Source organism: Solanum dulcamara, chromosome 9, assembly GCF_947179165.1.
Source record: "Solanum dulcamara chromosome 9, daSolDulc1.2, whole genome shotgun sequence".
NCBI classification, from domain to species: Eukaryota; Viridiplantae; Streptophyta; class Magnoliopsida; order Solanales; family Solanaceae; genus Solanum; species Solanum dulcamara.
The window spans coordinates 67,987,575-68,007,120 of record NC_077245.1 but is presented as its reverse complement, the minus strand read 5'-3'; the positions used below and the strand labels follow the sequence as shown (position 1 = coordinate 68,007,120).

Genomic DNA, 19,546 nt, shown 5'->3' with positions numbered 1-19,546 from the left:
TAGTTGATTCTTTCAATTTTCTTGATTTTTTTTACAATTACACCGTGATCGAAAAAGAGATTAAATTAAAGAGGTTGTTCCCTTCATCATGTGATTTAATGCCGGACTTGAAGTTTTCAAATGAAGGTTGTTCCATTGATCGCGTGATTATATTATTTAATGGCGTCTTAAAGACATTTGAATAAATAAAATTAAAAAAAATAAGATGTACAACGCCATTTTTGAGGCACTGTCTTAGTAAAACATATTAAAAACTCACAAAAAGACAATTCAAACGGGCTCTAAGTCATATTACAAGCCCAAATATGAAATAATATATGTAAACATTGAAAATCATAAACTAATTTAAGAAATACTTACAAAACATATTATAATAAATATTTTTTGTATATAAAAAAATAAAATTGTATATGTATTACTCCCTCCGTACATCTTTACTTGGCCCCTGTACTATTTTGGAATGTCCAACAATATTTGTCCACTTTCTAAAATTAATGAATAATTTATCTATTTCTATCTATTTTACTCTTATTTAATACTATATCAGATTTTTCAATACTTTGGAATTATAAATCAAAGTTAAACTTTCAAAGTCTAATAAATGATCAAATACACGTTCCTTCATGTCCCTCCATTCCAATATAAATGGAGTATACTCCTTCTGAACCCATGTATCACTTTAAAATATATTTTTTTAAAGTTGGGGTGAAAACTTCAAGGAGTTTTTATAGTTATACAAATTTTTTAGTTAGATTTAATTGATCCTAATTATTTAAATGACTTATATTAAATAGAAATAATTTGGTAAAGTTACTCTTATTATTTACTGCTCCTTAATTCCTGTGCCAAGTCAATATGTGCCAAATAAAAATGGACGAAGGGAGTATGTCGATTTGATTTGGATTCAGTTTGATTTTTTTTCTATTAATACCAACCAAATCAACAATGATCGATTTATTTTTTTTCAGCGCTAAACCAATCAAATCAAATCACAAGTTGGTTTTGATTTGATTTATTGGTTCGATTTAACTTGTACACCCTTATTTTTCATTTCAATATTTGTTTTGATTTTTTAAATCTATTTAAAATTAATACTTATTTATATATTAAATAACTCTGAAATTTAAACATTTAAAATAATATGTTCAAAATCATGAGGTTAAGATATATCCTATTTTTTTTAAAAAAACAATCAGATCCAATCAAATTACTTTTTTAATTCAGATAATCTCATCTAACATGTTCTTATAAGATAGAGACTATATTAAAAAATAGGAAAAATAATATTTTGTTCCTACAACCGACTCTGATTTCCACAACAAAATCCCTTTACTACTTATTGACCACTCTCAATCTTTTCATTGCTGATTTTTTTTCCCGTTTTTGGAAAATGGGTTCTTTGATGAACGAGGAATTGATAGAAGAGGAGTCAAAAGAAGCAATTTTATACGTTAATGGAGTTCGTCGAGTGTTACCTGATGGATTAGCCCATTTGACTCTTCTTGAATATCTAAGAGGTTAGTTTTTTGAGCTTATTTTTGTGGGTTTCTCTTCTTTTTTCTTCTCAATAACAGTTTTAAATGAACAAGGAACTAACTTGCCATTTGCCTATAGATTTTGGATCAAGATTTTGACCATAAGCTTTTAAAAATTTGATCTTCAAGCCAGTTTTCACTTTCGCTCACAAAACTTTGATATGCATGTATGTCTATGTCCAGACAACTTCAAGTTCTGAAAATCATAACTTTAAAAACTCAAATGTTCAAGTTTCAATTTTGGGATTTGATTAAGCTTGCATTTGTGCTGAGCTGTTTTCTTGTTTTGTTTCTCTGGTAAATGTTCAATTTGGGTAATTTTTTATTTGTGTAAATCTAACTGCTGAAAGGACTCTGCTTTCTCCTGCTTTGTTTAATCTGTGGATTTCATATGTTAGTATATTTTCGGGTTTCTTAACATTGTCTCTGGTAATCTATGCTTTCTCCACTTTGATGGACTGGAAGAAATTTAAAGTTTGCTTTACTGAATTGAAGATGCATAATACATAAAACTTGCACTTTAACTTGGTCTCAACTGACAACTATTTGAGCCTACACAAGTAGGCACTTGAACTATCGTAAAGTTGAACAGGTAGACATATGGAAAATCTCACGTGATTTCCGATGTAGGATGTGTGTGTTTACTTGTTCAATTTTATGATGGTTAAGTGCCTACACGTGCACGCTCAAAGTGGGAGGGGCATAGATGCCAACTGGGGCCAATTTAAAGGGTATGTTTATGTATTATGACATAGTCTAATGCTACAAATGAAGACATAATCTAATGAAATAGTATCACTAGAGATAGGAGATTTTTTTTAACTGAGTGGAAGATCACTCTCTTTTGTACAATCTTACCTTCCCAGAGAATTTCAAACTACAATCCAGTGCATCACTGTAATGAAACTCTCCGGAAACAGCTTTGCACAGTAGGCTTTTAAAACATGCATGATTAGGAGAGAAAAATACCACTCATTAGTATGTCTTTTCTTTGTCAAGGGAAAAAGCTTTGGAAAGGAGATATCTATTGCTTATAGGGAAAACAAGAAAGCTCGTTTTGGCAGATACTCTCTTATAGTTATGTGTCCTGGTTTCTGAGTTCTAGTTCAAGGTGTTGGGAGTTCTTTTTTCCTAAAAAAATTACATCTTGAAAGAAAAGCATGAGGTTGTAGTTCAGATCAATGCATATTACAATATCTGACTTCTGTTTAAATATCTGCGCCACTTTCTAACTTCAATTTATAATGAGAATCCGAAAGTAGAAGATTGACTTCAATACGTATTAGAAAGAAACCAGAAAAGATGGGATTGTACCAGAAGCTTTCAGAGCTTGTACCTGGTAGTTAAGTTAGTTTGGTTTTTAAATTGTAGCCTTTTACCGGAAAATACAGTTAAGTCCATAGTCTTATCTTTAATAGTTCTGTTATTTGCATTAGTTCCTAGGAGTTAGTTATACTCTTTTGTCTGCTAATCAGCTGAATATGCTAAATGCTTGTATTCTTATCTTTGTCATCAATGAATATTGTTAACTAGTAGATTAGCCCTAGTTTTTATCCACTTTTCTTAGCTGTAGAATTTCTAAGTCCTTCTTGAATTGACGTTCTTGCATCAGACTTTCTTGATTTGAGCATAATTGAATGTTGTACATCGTCCCATTACGTGCATCTACTGATGTCAGTGATATGTGAATGAAGGCTCAGTAAATATTCTTGGTTTTAGTGTTTGTAAATTCTTTGATGGTCAACTCTTTGCTGCAGAGTCCCCTCTTGTTCAATGTACGGTCTTCATTCTTTGCTCGATCTCTTTAAATATCTGTTGTATTTTATAAAAGCTGATGCATTCATCTTAGTGCATGTCTAGTTTGTTGGTTTAGAAGAGAAGGAAGAGCACTGTAGCCTTGAAGGGTGAATGTGGATAACATTAGAGTAACAAGAGGATATGATTAGGGGGGTTTAACATCTTTAGTTACCTGCTGAACTAAGGATTCTAGTAACAGAAAAATTAACAAAAAGAAGAATTCTCTAACCTTTACACAAGTTCAACAACAACAACAACAACATACCCAGTGAAATCCCACTAAGTGGGATGAGGATGGTAGAGTGTATGCAATCCTTACCACTACCTCATGGAGGAAGAGAGACTGTTTTCGAAAGATCCTCGGCTCAAATGCATCGAACTCAAGTAAACGAAGAAGAAGACATGAAGAAAGTATAAGAATTAATACCAAAAGCAGTGTCAAGCCTACAAGATAGAAACAATACTAGTGACAAAATACACAAAAAGGCAAAAAATATAGTGTAATAATCGAAACACAATACATAATATATGCAAATAGATAACAAGCAAGGCTAGACAACACTCTATCCTTACTAACCTTCTACCCTAATACGCGACCTCCACTCTTTTCCATCTAAGGTCATGTCCTCGGTAATATGAAGCGGCGCCATGTCACGTCTAATCACCTTGCCCCAATACTTTTTTGACTTACCTCTACCCCTCCTCGTACTATATGTATAAAAACATACTGAATAGATCAATTGTAAAGATAAAGATACATAGAGTTTTTATGCAGTTGTTGGTACTGTTTAATGAATATGTTTTTTACATTGTCTTGAGAACTCACTAAGCGTCTATGTTGCCCAATACTTCAGGAATTTGTAGTTTTCATTTCTGTTCAGATGATTGATCTGGATTTTATTTTCTCTCAGTCTCTATCTGATTCTGTTTTGGTGGTTTATCTGAAGTTGCTCTATCTCTTTGGCTATGCAGAAATAGGCCTGACAGGCACCAAGCTAGGCTGTGGTGAAGGTGGGTGTGGGGCATGCACTGTAATGGTTTCTTATTTTGATCAGAATTTGAAGAAATGTGTGTGAGTCTCCTTCCATCTCTTTCCATCTCTGTCTCCAAGTCTGTCTTATACCTTCTTTTAGGGTGTGCGGGTGTATGCATGATTTAGTGGATAGCAATGAATTCTGCACTTGTTTGCATTTGCATAGGTTACAATTTTTGCGGGATAGGTGTGATCCATGTCTTGATCTATGGATGTTTTTCTTTTGATCAGTTGTATGATTACTCTGAGAGCTGAGATCTTGGTCGTAAGTTTCTGAATCCCCAAATAGTTACTTTCATTTTGGGTGGTAGGGAATGAGGTGGTTGATTGTATTAGGCAGTAAAGGTTTTGCCTTTGCCATCCTTTTTGAAACTATGGTCTTTTTTCTTCTGTCGCTCTTAGTACTATTTGTTTGTCTGATACTCAGCCAACATGAGTGGACATGAGCGGAGGAAGTCAGTTAGATGGGTCTTGGGTAATTGTAGTAGATACGTTTTCATTCCTGTAAACTGATGTTATGTCTGTTTAACATCTAAATAAGTATGATAGCTGTCAAGATGGATAGCAGATAGCTCTCTGCATAGTTCTAGAAGATGGCTGCTGATAGTAAAAATGAAATACTAGTTAATTTTAATAAATTTTCCTTATCCTCAATTGATTGTGTATCCTTCAACAAACAGAGCAAACTTTCTGTATAATTGGTGAGTTTGGAAAGTTCAGAGACCTTATCACTCTGTATTTGCTCTAGCAGACTAAACTGTTACAGATTGTGAACCCTTTGGCATTGGCCTGACCTAATACTAGGTTAACCTAGAAGTCAGTTGGGACGGTTACTTAAAAATTGAATAAAGAATTTGTGTTTCCTATAATTACTATTTGAGTCCTTGTCTCCTTGACTAGTACATAAGGACCATGACCAAAAGAAAGCACCACCACAAGAAAAAATATGAGACCGCTACTACCGAAACTTGAAATGAACAATTATCGTGCTAGATATATAGTCTTCATTCTAGTATCCATTGAACATGAGCTTTTTGTAACACTCTAATCCTGCCTTTGAGATGATATCTTATTCTGCTAGAAGTTCTCTCGTTGGGGTGGTGGTGGTGATGCTAGTCTTTGGGGAATGTATTTGACTCAGAGAGTACAGAGAAACTAGTTGAAAAATATGGTTAGTTAAGAGATAAAAGAACATAGTCATAATAATTTATTAGCAATAATTTGGTAAACGTGAAGTCTGGTTGATTTGATTGGGCCCCGGTGCATCCTTCCAATTCAATTAGTATACTATTAAAAATTTCCATAAATCATATTCAGTTTATAAAGTTGTATTTTCTCTAAAGGCACCATGCAGTAAATGCATGCTTGGCTCCTCTATATTCTGTGGAAGGGATGCATGTCATCACAGTGGAGGGAATTGGGAACCGTAAAGCTGGATTGCACCCAATTCAGGTACATTAATTGGTTTCACATGTCCGTGATTTTCGCATGTTTTTTCAACATTATTTGTTAATTCAAATAGTACCTTTTTATGGATGATGATGTATGCGACATTCCTGTAACTCCTCTGCTTTTCAACAACATTCTAAAGGAATCATTGGCTCGCTCGCATGGTTCACAATGTGGATTCTGCACTCCTGGTTTCGTCATGTCCATGTATGCATTACTACGATCATCTAAAGAACAGCCTACAGAAGAGCAAATTGAAGAAAGCCTTGCCGGAAATTTATGTCGATGTACTGGTTATAGGCCAATTGTTGATGCATTTCGGGTATTCACAAAAACTAATAATGCTTTATACACCAGCACATCTTTACAAGACATTAATACTGGTGAATTTATCTGTCCTTCAACGGGTAAGCCTTGTTCATGTGGGCCGAAGGCTGAAAGTAGTGAAGAAACCATCAAACAAAATTTAAGCAATGATTGTGGCTGGAAGCCACTTTCTTACAATGAAACCGATGGAACCACGTACACCAGCAAAGAATTTATTTTCCCTCCTGAACTTATATTAAGGAAATTGACCTATTTAAGTTTGAGTGGATCAAATGGACGAAAGTGGTATAGGCCCTTAAAACTTCAGCATCTGTTGGATTTAAAAGCAAGATTTCCAGATGCCCGGTTAGTTGTTGGAAATACAGAAGTGGGAATTGAAGTCAGGCTTAAAGGTATTCACTATCCTATATTAATATCTGTTGCACATGTTCCTGAACTTAACTATATAAGAGTTGAGGATAATGGCTTAGAAATAGGTGCTGGAGTTAAATTATCACAGCTTTTGGATGTATTAAAGAAGGTAAGAAATAACCGCCCTGAGTATGAAACATCATCATGTCGAGCTCTCATCGAGCAGATAAAGTGGTTTGCTGGAACACAAATACGAAATGTTGCATCAGTTGGTGGGAATATCTGCACTGCGAGCCCAATATCCGATTTGAACCCTCTTTGGATGGCAGCAGGAGCGACGTTTCGAATAATTGATTGCAAAGGAAATGTCAGAACATGTCTGGCTAAAAATTTCTTCCGGGGCTATCGTAAAGTGGATCTGACAAGTAGTGAAATTTTACTGTCGGTATCATTGCCTTGGAATAAGCCATTCGAGTTTGTGAAAGAATTTAAGCAATCTCATAGGAGAGATGATGATATTGCCATCGTCAATTCTGGGATGTGTGTCTGTCTTGAAGAGAAGGACAAGAACTGGTTAGTTTCAGATGCTTTGATTGTATATGGTGGGGTTGCTCCACTTTCATTTGCTGCATCAAAAACTTGTGACTTCTTAATCGGGAAAAGTTGGAATAAAGAGCTGCTGCAGGGTGCTTTGAAAATTTTGGAGGAGGAAATTGTGCTGAAAGAAGATGCACCTGGTGGGATGGTTGAATTTCGAAAATCATTAACATTTAGCTTCTTCTTCAAATTTTTCTTGTGGGTTTGTCATCAAATGGATGGACAACCATTATTTCTTGAGAAAGTTCCAGCTTCGCATGTTTCAGCTGTAGATTCATCTCTTCGACCATCCGTTAGTTCAATCCAGGATTTTGAGATCACGAGGCATGGTACTTCTGTGGGTTCCCCTGAAGTTCATATTTCATCAAGGCTTCAGGTAACTACATTCATAGCTTGATAATTATGCAATATTTATTGATGTCTATTCCTGAACTGTTCAGATTTAGAAGATGATAATTCCACAAATTCTAGATTGCATGTGGACAGACAAGAAGCAACTTCTAAATGCTTAAAGACTTCTTGACCTCCTAGCACGACACTAATTTTATGCCATAATTGATGTAAGGGCTGGAATGACCTTTGTGCTAATGGAGTTCATGACTAGCTAATCTTTTACTTCCACGAGTCTGATGAAGAACAAGCACACAAAAGATACATTTGTTGTTGGTTCATGAAAAAGTGAATTTTGGGTTTTTAGTTCCTTGCTGCTGCTCCTCTCTTGTTGTATGTATTAGGATTGAATCTGTACTAACAGCATAGGGGACATGGTGTCACTTTCTACTTTCTCCAGTTTATCTATTTTCTGGTTTGTGCAGGAGCGTATTTCTAGTGATAAACAACATTGGTTCCCTTTAAAATTCTTGGATCTAGTAACTAAATGGATTACGGTATTGCTTTATTATTAATTTCCTATCAACAACATTGGGTCCCTTCATTGCTTCTTATTTTCCTCTGGTACTCTCTCTTTTGAGAAGGAAGCTATTTCTATGATTGCAAAGTCTCTAGTGTACAGATCTGTCTATGCATAGGAAATTGGAACTTTTGAAAGTGTTTGACTATTTTGAGCTGGCATTCTGATGAAATAACTGTCCTTTTAATGGCTCTGTTTGGCCAAAATTGCCACTTATATCTTGGCTGGTAAACTTGACTATTTTCAGGTTTCTGGAGAGGCCGAATATACTGATGATGAGCCAATGCCACCCAATAGTTTGCATGCTGCTCTGATATTGAGTAAAAAACCTCATGCTCGTATACTTTTGATAGATGATTCGGGAGCCAGGTCCTCTCCTGGATTTGCAGGAATCTTTTTGGCTAAAGATGTACCTGGTAAGAATATGATTGGACCAGTTATTGCGGATGAGGAACTTTTTGCCACAGAGTTTGTCACTTCTGTGGGTCAGGTATGATGGTATACTCTGAGATGTTCTCTCCATGCACAAATTTATCTGTACACTATATTAGGTTAATATTCAGAATAAACTGGCTTCTCTTGCAATGTTAATTTGTGTAGACTTGTTTTAAGATTTTGATTTGGGAATGACTTTATAATTTCAACTGTTTCCTCATAGCTACCTATTATTGTCTGGGTGAATATGTGTAGGTTATTGGAGTGGTTGTAGCTGACACACATGAAAATGCAAAACTTGCTGCTAGAAAGGTTCATGTTGAGTATGAGGAGCTACCTCCAGTTTTATCGATAGAGGATGCTATACAGGCCAACAGTTATCATCCTAATACGGAAAGGTGTATGACAAAGGGTGATGTTGAACAGTGTTTCCAGTCGGGTCAATGTGACAGTATTATAGAAGGAGAAGTTAGGGTAGGTGGTCAAGAACATTTCTATTTGGAGCCTCATGGCACATTTTTATGGACAGTGGATAGTGGGAATGAGGTGCACATGATCTCATCTACCCAGGTACTTCAAACATAAATCGAGTCACTCTCTTAGTTCCTCAAGTATATGTAAGTTATAGGGCATTAATTCTGGTGTGGTATCTTTTTCTTCTTCTTGTGGTTTGCTTGTTTAGATTCAAGTGTTAATAATCATTAAAAGAAATGGTAATAAGGGGAAGTTCTAGCCATCTGCCACTGAGTCGCCAAAGCCTTGATCCTGTCATAGAACTCAATTTCAGTTAATAAGTTACTCCTACGCCCAAAGTGCAATTGATATTAAAGCTTGTTCAAGAACACATATATCCTGCATGTGTTTTCCATACTTGACACTCTCAGATGACACATATTTGGACTTCGATTGCTTTTTTATATGCTTATTTTGTGACTACTGTTGTTTTTAATTTTTGACGCAAAATCGAAAAGGTTCGCAGAGCCTAGTTTTAACTAGAAATAGCACATAACCTACTAAAGTTCTTAGCTTTTCTCTACTTACTGTGGCTTCTCAGACTCACATGATATATATGTGATCAAACATAGCCATCTAAGTTTAGTGTCAGTTTGATATAATCGTGACTTATTTTTATTGATTTCGGTTCTAGATAGTTACTGGTTTCTTAGATATCATTATTATGCTGTTAGATGGGTTTAGTTCGACACGTGGATTAGGTTAATATTCAGCTTAAGATGCTACATTTCTCTAATTTACTTGTTTGGAAAGGGGGAATAACTGCGCTGCTAATTTGGTGTCCCAATCACTGTCTATCTTGCAGGCTCCTCAGAAGCACCAGAAGTATGTCTCTCTTGTTCTTGGTCTTCCGATGTCAAAAGTGGTTTGCAAGACCAAAAGGATAGGTGGTGGATTTGGAGGCAAGGAGACTAGGTCTGCTATGCTTGCTGCTGCAGCGGCTGTTCCATCATACCTGTTGGATCGTCCAGTGAAAATTATTCTGGATAGGGATATAGACATGATGATAATGGGGCAGCGACATAGCTTTCTTGGGAAGTACAAGGTAAATAGATGAGTTAATGATCACGTTATACACAGCTAGACTCATTCTATGCGACATTTGTATGGCATGGGAAAGCTTGTTTAACTCATTCACTTCTGTGGTGTTTATTGCTCAAGCATTTGTGGGAAATACATGATATTGTATTTTAAATTTGAATTAGTGTAACTAGTATCTAGTGAACAGATTTTGTTATTTGAGTGTGCCATATTTTTTGGGATGTGTCGAAATGGTAGATTTGTCATAAATATTTTGGTGAAGGGATATGTACACTTGCTGACTTACTGAAACCCATTGAATTGTTGGGCTGCATAGACTGATAAACTCTTTTAGGCATTATTTGCATTGGATTTTGCGGTGTAGTAATAACAATTGGAGAAGAGTCGAGGCTACGAACTCGACAAGTTCTTTCCCAGCCTATTGTGTTGTTTTTGTTACATGGGATCAATCTGTATAATACTTAGCAGATATAGATTATTGGACTATATAAGCCTCCTCAAGCAGGATGATAGAAAGGGTAAAATTTGGTTTTATTCGTTTTCCTAATGTGTTTGATAGACATTGCTTTGTGTCAGTTTCTGTTCTGATTTCTATTAGCATTTTCTTTTGAATATGGAGAAAACAATGTTAACATTCTCTATTATTGTTAGGTTGGTTTTACAAATGCTGGGAAAGTACTTGCCTTGGATCTTCATATCTACAATAATGCTGGAAATTCATTAGACCTATCAGTCGCTGTACTTGAACGTTCTATGTTCCATTCACACAATGTCTATGAAATACCAAATATGATGATTAATGGAAAAGCATGCTTCACTAATTTTCCTAGTAATACAGCTTTTAGAGGGTTTGGAGGCCCACAGGGTATGCTAATTGCTGAGAATTGGATAGAGAGGATTGCGGTGGAAGTTAACAAAAGCCCAGAAGAAATAAGGGTATGCCTGGTGTTTCTGATGATTGTCTGTATAGTCTATCTTCATATGTGATGCATATCAACAGCTTCTCCATTCCCACTTATTTTTGTACCGTAGGTGATGATGTATATGGATTGTTTTCTCATTTTTCATTTTTCCACCAGGAAATAAATTTCATCAGTGAAGGATCAGTCTTGCATTATGGTCAAAAAGTTGAAGACTGTACCTTGGGGCGTCTCTGGAATGAACTGAAATCTTCTTGTGATTTCATTAATGCTCAAAATGAAGTTGAAAATTTCAATCGCCATAATCGATGGAAGAAGCGAGGTATTGCCATGGTGCCAACCAAATTTGGGATAGCTTTCACTTTCAAGTCTATGAACCAGGTAAGTTGTGGTCTTTGTTGTACACCCAAAAGTTCCTAGTTAGGTCCATGTTCCTTTGAGTAGTGAGTAGTTTAATTATTGCCTTCATTTTTCCCGACTCTGCTTTCAACAAAGATTTGCTAACCAGCCCAGGTGGCTGGATATATTTAAGCTGTTTCTTTGGCACATGATAACAGCCGTTGACTGACTGTTGTAATTGGTTAAGTTTTCCACTTCTTTTTGAGATAAGGTTAAAAAGCATTCCATTTACTATGAGAACCAACATGCTATTGCCCCTTAAAGATATGATTAAAAACATGAGACTCCTATTGATCACACATTTCTCATTCTGTCAAGCAATTTACAAAATGCAAGTGGTAGAGGTGAAGTGCACTTGAATAAGTTAAGTTGTAGATATGAATAGTTCTACCGGAGATATAGGTTCATGTTCTTCATAACCAACACCTTTTTCGATGCTGATTGTTTCATAATTTTAGCTCTATGAAAAGTTGTAATCCCAAAAGTTTAAGTTGGTTATTCACTGACTGATTGACTACAGGCAGGTGCTCTTGTTCAAGTTTATACAGATGGAACAGTGTTGGTTACTCATGGGGGTGTGGAGATGGGCCAAGGTTTGCATACAAAAGTTGCTCAGATTGCTGCATCTTCCTTTAACATCCCTCTAAGTGCAGTATTCATTTCAGACACAAGTACTGACAAGGTATTGGGTGTGAGACAAAAATCATTGCATCATTGTTTGAAGCTTCTATTCTTCTATTGGTGAACAAACCGAAAGGATACATGGGAATCACATGGCATAATTCTTGTTTTATTTTAATATTAGCTGGGACGAGTTATCAAAAAAATATTAGCTGTGACGACGGTAAGGGTTAGGCATGTACAAGATGGCGATGAGAAAAAATGAGCTAAGACAGAAACTTAATAGCCAATATTAAAGGGAAGGCTGTTGCACTAAGCTCCCCCTATGCGCGGGGGTCTGGAGAAGGGCCGGAGCATAAGGGTCTATTGTACACAGCCTTACCTTGCATTTTTTGCAAGAAAATCCACAGCTCAAAACTGTGACCTCCTGGTCACGTGGCAACAACTTTACCACTTTTGCCAAGGCTCCCCTTCCTTAATAACCAATATTAAAACTTGAATTTACTTGGTCTGTAAATGTTGAACTTAGATACTGCCTTCACTTGCTACCTAAAATAATTGAAACTGATCTTCCTCAGCCAAGCGGTGGTTTGCTTTGTTTGGGGTGTGTGTGTAGATATTTCTTCTAGCACCTCGTATTGTTTTATTCAAATTCCTTGTGTTGCATGTCAATTTTGTTTGAAGTTTATGAAAAATATTACTACCTGTCTCATCTAGTTTTCTTGCCAATCTAGGTACCTAATGCTTCACCAACAGCTGCTTCTGCAAGTTCTGACATGTATGGAGCTGCAGTATTGGATGCATGCGAGCAAATAAAAGCACGGATGGAGCCTATTGCATCCAAGTCTAACTTCAGCTCTTTTGAGGAGGTCTTCTTTTTTGTGCTGGCTTTTAAGTAATTTTTTTCTATTTGATATCTGTTTTATTTCATTCCTAATCTGCCTGACTTCCTTGTCTATCATTCGAAATATTTGTATGACTTATGTTTGAACATGGATGGGATTTTGGCTTGAAGAGGAAATGATAAAATACTCTACTCGTAAATTTCTCTAATTTAATGGGCTAAACAGTAAGTGATAATTAAATAAAAGAGCAAACATTGTGGGCTGTTCAAATCAGTTGTGGCTTGTGATCATCCCTATCATATTTTCTGTTTTGTTTTCCTTACTCCTCTTCCGTTTCTCCATTTTGCTTGGTCCGTATCATTCTCTCTTTTTTCTCCTTATGAAATTCTACTTCTAATCTGACACCATTTTTCAGATAAAAAGGGCTATATGCATATTCCCTGGCACACCTTCCTTTCCCACCTTCAAATTATTTTGATTGTAACCACAAAATGTTGGTCTCTTCCTACAGTAACTCCTTGCGTGAAAGTCACACTTCTTCAGGGTTAGGCACCAATTGTGAAGAAGATGACATGGCTTATATCATTTGAAAGAAGATAATTTAACTTTATAGTTCATCAGAGTATTGAAGACCTTGAGCTTGTGTTATCTTTTTCTTTTACCTGACTAAGTTGAGTTTGAGAAGTCCAAGGAACAGAAACTAAAGACTAGTAGATATGCACTTGAATGAATAGAAGGGATACAAAATGACACATCAAGTTAGCTCTGTGAGGAGGTACTAAGTTCCAGGCGTTACTAGTCTACAGTGCATGCATCTGGCATCTCTTCAAGCATAGCCTTGCATGGGCTAGTATTTGACCAGGCTTATTGGCTATGTCCATATAACTCAAGGTATTTAAGGGCAAGGAAAAAGAGTCTAAGGGAGTTACATTAGTGTAGAAAACGTACAAGGATATGTGAATAATTACAAGTGGTGCTTACAGCTTTTTCAGAGCCATGGGAGGATGAAGTCTCCAGTTCTTATATCAAAAACAACAAATTATGTAGTGGCCTAAGATGAAGATTTGTTAGATGGTAAGTGAAGAAAAGGAAGGTGGAAATAATTCAAAGTCAGAAGAGAACAAAACGCTAAATGGTAAGAAGTTGATGCAAATATATGACCTCCCCTCCTGTGCACCAAAAAGGAGAGTTAAGACATTGACTGCAGCACGTATATTGCTTTCAAGTTCTTAAATAACCGTACCTCCTGCACTTGAAGTCAAAATTTAGTTGTCACACCTTGTATCAGTTAAACTAGGCATGCAAAAGTTTGTGAAGGAAAATAGAGGTACGTAGTAACAGACGAAGAAATGACTTGTCCATCTAGGAGGACAGATGGTGTTTTGTATAAGATGCAGCGATTATGACAGCAGATGAAAGACTTAGTAACATGGGCATGTAGCAAGATAATGGGACATGAATCATGACATTCCTAGTTACAAGACTATTGGAAGGCCGGATCAATGAGTGATTTTCTCAAAGCTCGATTTTTAAAGAAAAAAGTATTTTCACCTCACCCACCTCCTTTATTCCTTTAATTATGTGTACGCTACTGCCCGTAGCTTGGTAATTGAAACATCAAATTATAAGAAACTCAAAAAAAGCTGAGTATCTGCAAAAGAGAATCCGTGAAAGATTTTTTGCAATGGAACAGTAAGTTTTTCTTCATGGTTTATTTCATTTCCCGAGCACTCGTTACCTTTCTGTGGCATATTGTCCCGTAATTGCACCATATATGATACCTTGTTCAGATTGATAATACCGCAAGAATTGTGTATCTTCGCTCAATCTAAACGTTTAGTACATGTCTTAAATTTTATTTATACCTCAAAATTGACTGAAATATTGCACTGCCTCTTTCTATAGCACTGTCATGATGATAATAGAAAAACATTAACTGCTGACTTGATGCCTTGTTCTTTGATTAAATATCAGCTTGTCAGTGCGTGCTACTTCGAGAGAATAGACCTTTCTGCTCATGGGTTCTTCATTACACCTGATATTGGCTTTGATTGGAAATCTGGAAAAGGCAATCCATTTAGGTACTTCACCTATGGTGCTGCATTTTCCGAAGTTGAAATTGACACATTGACAGGTGATTTCCATACTAGGAGAGCAGACGTCCTCCTAGACCTTGGGTTCTCCCTCAATCCGGCGATTGATGTTGGACAGGTCATTGTTGCTCTCTCTGTACTATTGGCGTATAGATTTTGAATTTTTCGATTGTTTAGCTGGCCTGCTTAATGACATAATTTGATTATATGAATATAAAAAATTAGACTATCGATTAGTATATGCTGAAGTTATTGATGATTGAAGGTCTGGCTAGTTTTGGCTTTGGCCAGATCTATCTACATGTAAATAATGTGTGCATTTTATTGTTTTGAATGGGGAGCAAGGAGGAAGAATAATATTCAAATTTCTAAAGCCCATCTGCATTTCGTAAAATTTAAGTTCTCTAATTGTTTGTACTAAACTCAATAGGACACTTCCCAAATGTTCTTCTTTTTGCTTATTTTTCTTATTCGAAACATTCAGATATTTACAAGGATGACCTGCATATATTATGTTTAGTGCATTACTTCCCTGTTGCATACTTGCTTCTAATCGTCTATACTTGGAAAGAGATAGAAGCACTACCACATCTGGAGATAGGCTGGATCTTGTATCTTTCGATCTGAAATGGAGCTTTGCTAAAATTCATGCATACTCTATGCAGATAGAAGGAGCATTTCTACAGGGTCTTGGATGGGTAGCACTGGAAGAGCTGAAATGGGGCGATAAAGCACACAAGTGGATTCCACCTGGATGCTTATTCACATGTGGACCTGGAAATTACAAGCTTCCATCTTTGAATGATGTGCCTTTCAAATTTAATGTCTCTCTTTTGAAAGTAAGTTTCACCTATTTGGAAGTCTATATGTGTCTGCACACCATATCTTAACTTTGCCATTAACAATCTGCTTGACATTTTGCCAACAGAATGCCCCAAACACCAAGGCTATTCATTCATCTAAAGCAGTAGGGGAACCACCCTTCTTTCTTGCATCATCTGCCTTTTTCGCCATCAAGAATGCCATAAAATCTGCAAGGATGGAAGCTGATTACAGCGACTGGTTCCCTCTTGATAATCCAGCAACTCCAGAGCGTATTCGAATGGCTTGCACTGATGAGTTTACAAGATTACTTGTGGATTCTAATTTTCGGCCAAAGCTAAGTGTTTGATGGTTGTACGATACTGATGTGAAGGCTTAGAGCTTCTGTATATTTTCCTGTAACATTATGTGACACACTTGATAATAACATGTTAGATGATAATTTATTCTTGAAATACAGAGAAAACATCTTCTGAACATTATAATGGTTAATATAAAAAATATGTAATAAGTTTTGCAAATAAAAGTTCCATAAATTCTACGTATAGCAGACAATCACCTACAAAATATGTGTACTCGTTTTTTATTCTTACGTATTTTTTTAATTTATGCTTGGCAATTTTTGGGTTTTGTTTTCCTTGTGATGGATCTGAAAGAGTGGGTACATGTTAAGTATCGGTGTGGGATCATGATTTTTTTAGGACTATATTGAATGTATAATTCAATTTTGATAATTGGGATTGAATTTATTATAAGATCTATTTATTCTTTTCGGAAGATGGTATGTTGTCACTTGGACTTGTATCAAGATGCATTAACACTGCTTTCTAAGAGCAACGTGCCTATTAATTTCACCATGGCGGTCTGTCTTGAACAAATAACAGTCTACGAATAAGCAATCATTGAGATTATTGAATAAATAATTTTTGGTGTTGTAATGATTCAAATGGATCAATAACAATATAAAGTTGTTTAAATAGATAAACCATGAATACAAGGACTAAACGATCCTTTTTCTTCGTACTTCGTATAAATAAATCTAAAACCTCAGAGTATTGGTGTTGTAATGATTCAAATGGATCAATAACAATATAAAGTTGTTAAAATAGATAAACCATGAATACAAGGACCAAACGATCCTTTTTCTTCATACTTCGTACAAATAAATATAAAACCTCAGAGTATATCTTTTCGAATCCAAGGAAAAAATCCCCCAAACCACATTTTTTAAACAAAATCAATCTGCATTGATTTTGTAAAAGATTTTCTACAGAACGAATACATTTATTTTTCACTTTAAATTTCTGTCCAATCAAATGATCAACAAATGCCAATAAATCTCGTATTAACAAAAATGTATTGTTCTGCGGTATATCAAGGTTCAGTCTTCAATTCATATTTTATCGAGCAATCCTTTCTAATTCACCACTAGCAAGGTGTTTTTAGAAAACTCTATTCAATTTGGTGTAAATGGCAGACATTTCGTTTTAATTTCTTTGTCTGATTTTAAATTGACACGAAATTTATGAAAGTAATGAAAACTTTTGAATCTTGTGATCTTTACTAAAGATATATGAATATACCATAATGTCTTTTAATATTGTGGTCTTAAACATGTCATTTTCAAACATATCATGTGCAAAGTTAGAATTAAAAAGCTATCCAAAAAATATATTATTTTTTAAACGGACAAAAAAAAAAAGTAAGACAGAAATTAAAACGGAAGGAGTATGCCCTAACACAAAGCCGTCCTTGGAAGTTCTTCATAGATATATATATACTATGCATACAGTAAACAAGAAGGAATCAAATAAAACTGATTTTTTTATGCCAAATGCAAAATGTTAGCTCCATTTCCCCTCAAGTTTTGTGTTTGACTTCTTCTCATATTATTCTGTCACCATTGGAGAACAAGTCTACTTACCAACTAGCTTGGGCCAGCAAAATTCACTAAACAAATTTACCAAAACTTCACAAGAAGACTATATAAGGGACTTTATTTATCTTTATGCTCATCAATTTCACCTCATTCTCTTCATACCTCTAAGAAATATGGCTTCTTTTTTGCCACATCTTGTATGGTTTGTGGCTATACTTTTGATATCTAAGAGTGTAGAAGCAAGTCATAAATCTTATTCATGGAGAAAATATTATACTTACAAGTCAGCACCAACGTCTATGCCTAAGCCCGACGAGTTACCACGTCAACCATCTCCATCACCACAACCATCATCCTCGGATTATTACATTTCTAGTCCACCATCACCTTTAGGGTGGTTCTCTCCTCAACTCTCCCCGGTGCCTTCGCCTACTTACAACAAGTTTCCAAGTTCACCAACTTCATCATCACTATCGCCGTCTCCAAATGATTTTAATTCCCCTCCCTCACCTTCAAGATGGGCTCCATCACCATATTATTATTCATGGGAACCATCTCCTAGTTATACGACATCTCCTCAATCATCGCATGTACCTGCACCTTCTTATCCTAACCAGTCCCCACCATCACCTATAGAATGGTTCTCTCCTCGACCTTCCCCAGCGCCTTCATCTAACTACCACGACAAGAACGATCCAAGTTCACCAACTACATCGCCACTATCACCATCTCCATATGATAACAGTTCACCGCCCTCACCTTCTGAATGGGCACCATCACCATATCCTAGTGATAAAATCTCTCCTCAGTCATCGGTTGTACCTGTACCTGCACCTTTGTATTCTGATAAGTCTTCACAACAACCCTCTCCATCACCACTTCCAAATTACTATTATAATTCACCGCCTCCTCCATACGTTTACAACTCTCCACCACCTCCACCTTATTACTACAAGTCCCCACCACCGCCATCACCATCTCCTCCTCCACCATACTACTATAAATCTCCACCTCCTCCATCACCATCACCTCCTCCTCCTTACTACTATAAATCTCCACCTCCTCCATCACCATCACCCCCTCCTCCTTACTACTATAAATCTCCTCCCCCACCATCACCTTCTCCTCCTCCTCCATACATTTACAAGTCACCACCACCACCATCTTCACCTCCACCTCCTCCATATTACTACAATTCACCACCCCCACCATCACCATCCCCTCCTCCTCCATATTACTACATGTCACCACCCCTACCATCTCCTTCGCCTCCACCAGCTTACTACTACAACTACCTGTTGCCACCTCTATCTTACTAAAAATTTCACATTATTTTTTCATCTCTCTGCTCCTAAACCATATCAATACCATTACCACATATCCTCCTTTTTTAAAGTTTCATTCTATCCATCTTTTATGACTTTTGTCACAAGCCATATGGAACATATATCCATCTGCAGGCTAAGAGGAATTAGGTCGAGAAAGAGACCGACTTCAGCAATTTACTTTTATTTGTCCAACAGATGTATTATTTTAATATGTATCCTCTTCACTTTGTTAGTATGAGATGAAAAGTTGTTACGAAATGGCCTTTTTTGTTCTTTTAAGTTTGAGTTTGCTCAATATCACTATGGTCATTAATGACAAGAATCAGGCAGACGTAAAATAACTAAATAATTCAAGAGCCCCCTAACTAAATGAGCACAGTTAAATTTTTAGATTTATCTTATACCAAGTATGTGCCTAACACAAGTCCAACAATGTATGTCCATGAAAGAGAGAGTTTTGCTTTCTTTACTTTACATTAGGGATGTGTTCGGTATGAAGGAAAACATTTTCCAGATGTTTTTCAATTTTTTCATGTTCGCAAATATTTTTTCTAGGAAAACAAGCTCCAAAAAGAATGAGGAAAATGAGGTTCCAAAGGAAAGAACAAGCTCTAGTAGTGGAGAATCATTATTTAAGAATATAAAAGTACA

General features: G+C 36.1%; 2 protein-coding genes across 2 annotated transcripts; both read left to right on the top strand.

Annotated features, from left to right (window-relative positions):
- Positions 1–1,294: 1,294 nt before the first annotated feature.
- On the top strand, positions 1,295–16,233 carry LOC129902067 (xanthine dehydrogenase 1-like). Its single transcript, XM_055977094.1, has 14 exons — positions 1,295–1,517; positions 4,305–4,404; positions 5,709–5,817; positions 5,957–7,465; positions 8,247–8,489; positions 8,690–9,004; positions 9,753–9,992; positions 10,640–10,924; positions 11,068–11,289; positions 11,828–11,989; positions 12,663–12,797; positions 14,748–14,984; positions 15,532–15,705; positions 15,795–16,233. The coding sequence occupies exons 1-14, from the start codon at positions 1,391–1,393 to the stop codon at positions 16,035–16,037; spliced, it is 4,101 nt and encodes a 1,366-aa protein (XP_055833069.1). The 5' UTR covers positions 1,295–1,390; the 3' UTR covers positions 16,038–16,233.
- A 1,507-nt stretch (positions 16,234–17,740) lies between these two features.
- On the top strand, positions 17,741–18,886 carry LOC129903742 (extensin-like). The gene has a single exon (XM_055979284.1). The coding sequence runs from the start codon at positions 17,741–17,743 to the stop codon at positions 18,884–18,886; it is 1,146 nt and encodes a 381-aa protein (XP_055835259.1).
- The last annotated feature ends 660 nt before the right edge of the window (positions 18,887–19,546 follow it).

What these genes read in the sequence shown, in the direction of transcription:
- LOC129902067 (XM_055977094.1), top strand. Translation starts at nt 1,391, where the DNA reads ATGGGTTCTTTGATGAACGAGGAATTGATAGAAGAGGAGTCAAAAGAA. An exon ending in ATATTTCATCAAGGCTTCAG is followed by an intron (nt 7,466 to 8,246) that starts GTAACTACATTC and finishes GACTATTTTCAG; the next exon opens with GTTTCTGGAGAGGCCGAATA. An exon ending in ACTTCAGCTCTTTTGAGGAG is followed by an intron (nt 12,798 to 14,747) that starts GTCTTCTTTTTT and finishes ATTAAATATCAG; the next exon opens with CTTGTCAGTGCGTGCTACTT.
- LOC129903742 (XM_055979284.1), top strand. Translation starts at nt 17,741, where the DNA reads ATGGCTTCTTTTTTGCCACATCTTGTATGGTTTGTGGCTATACTTTTG.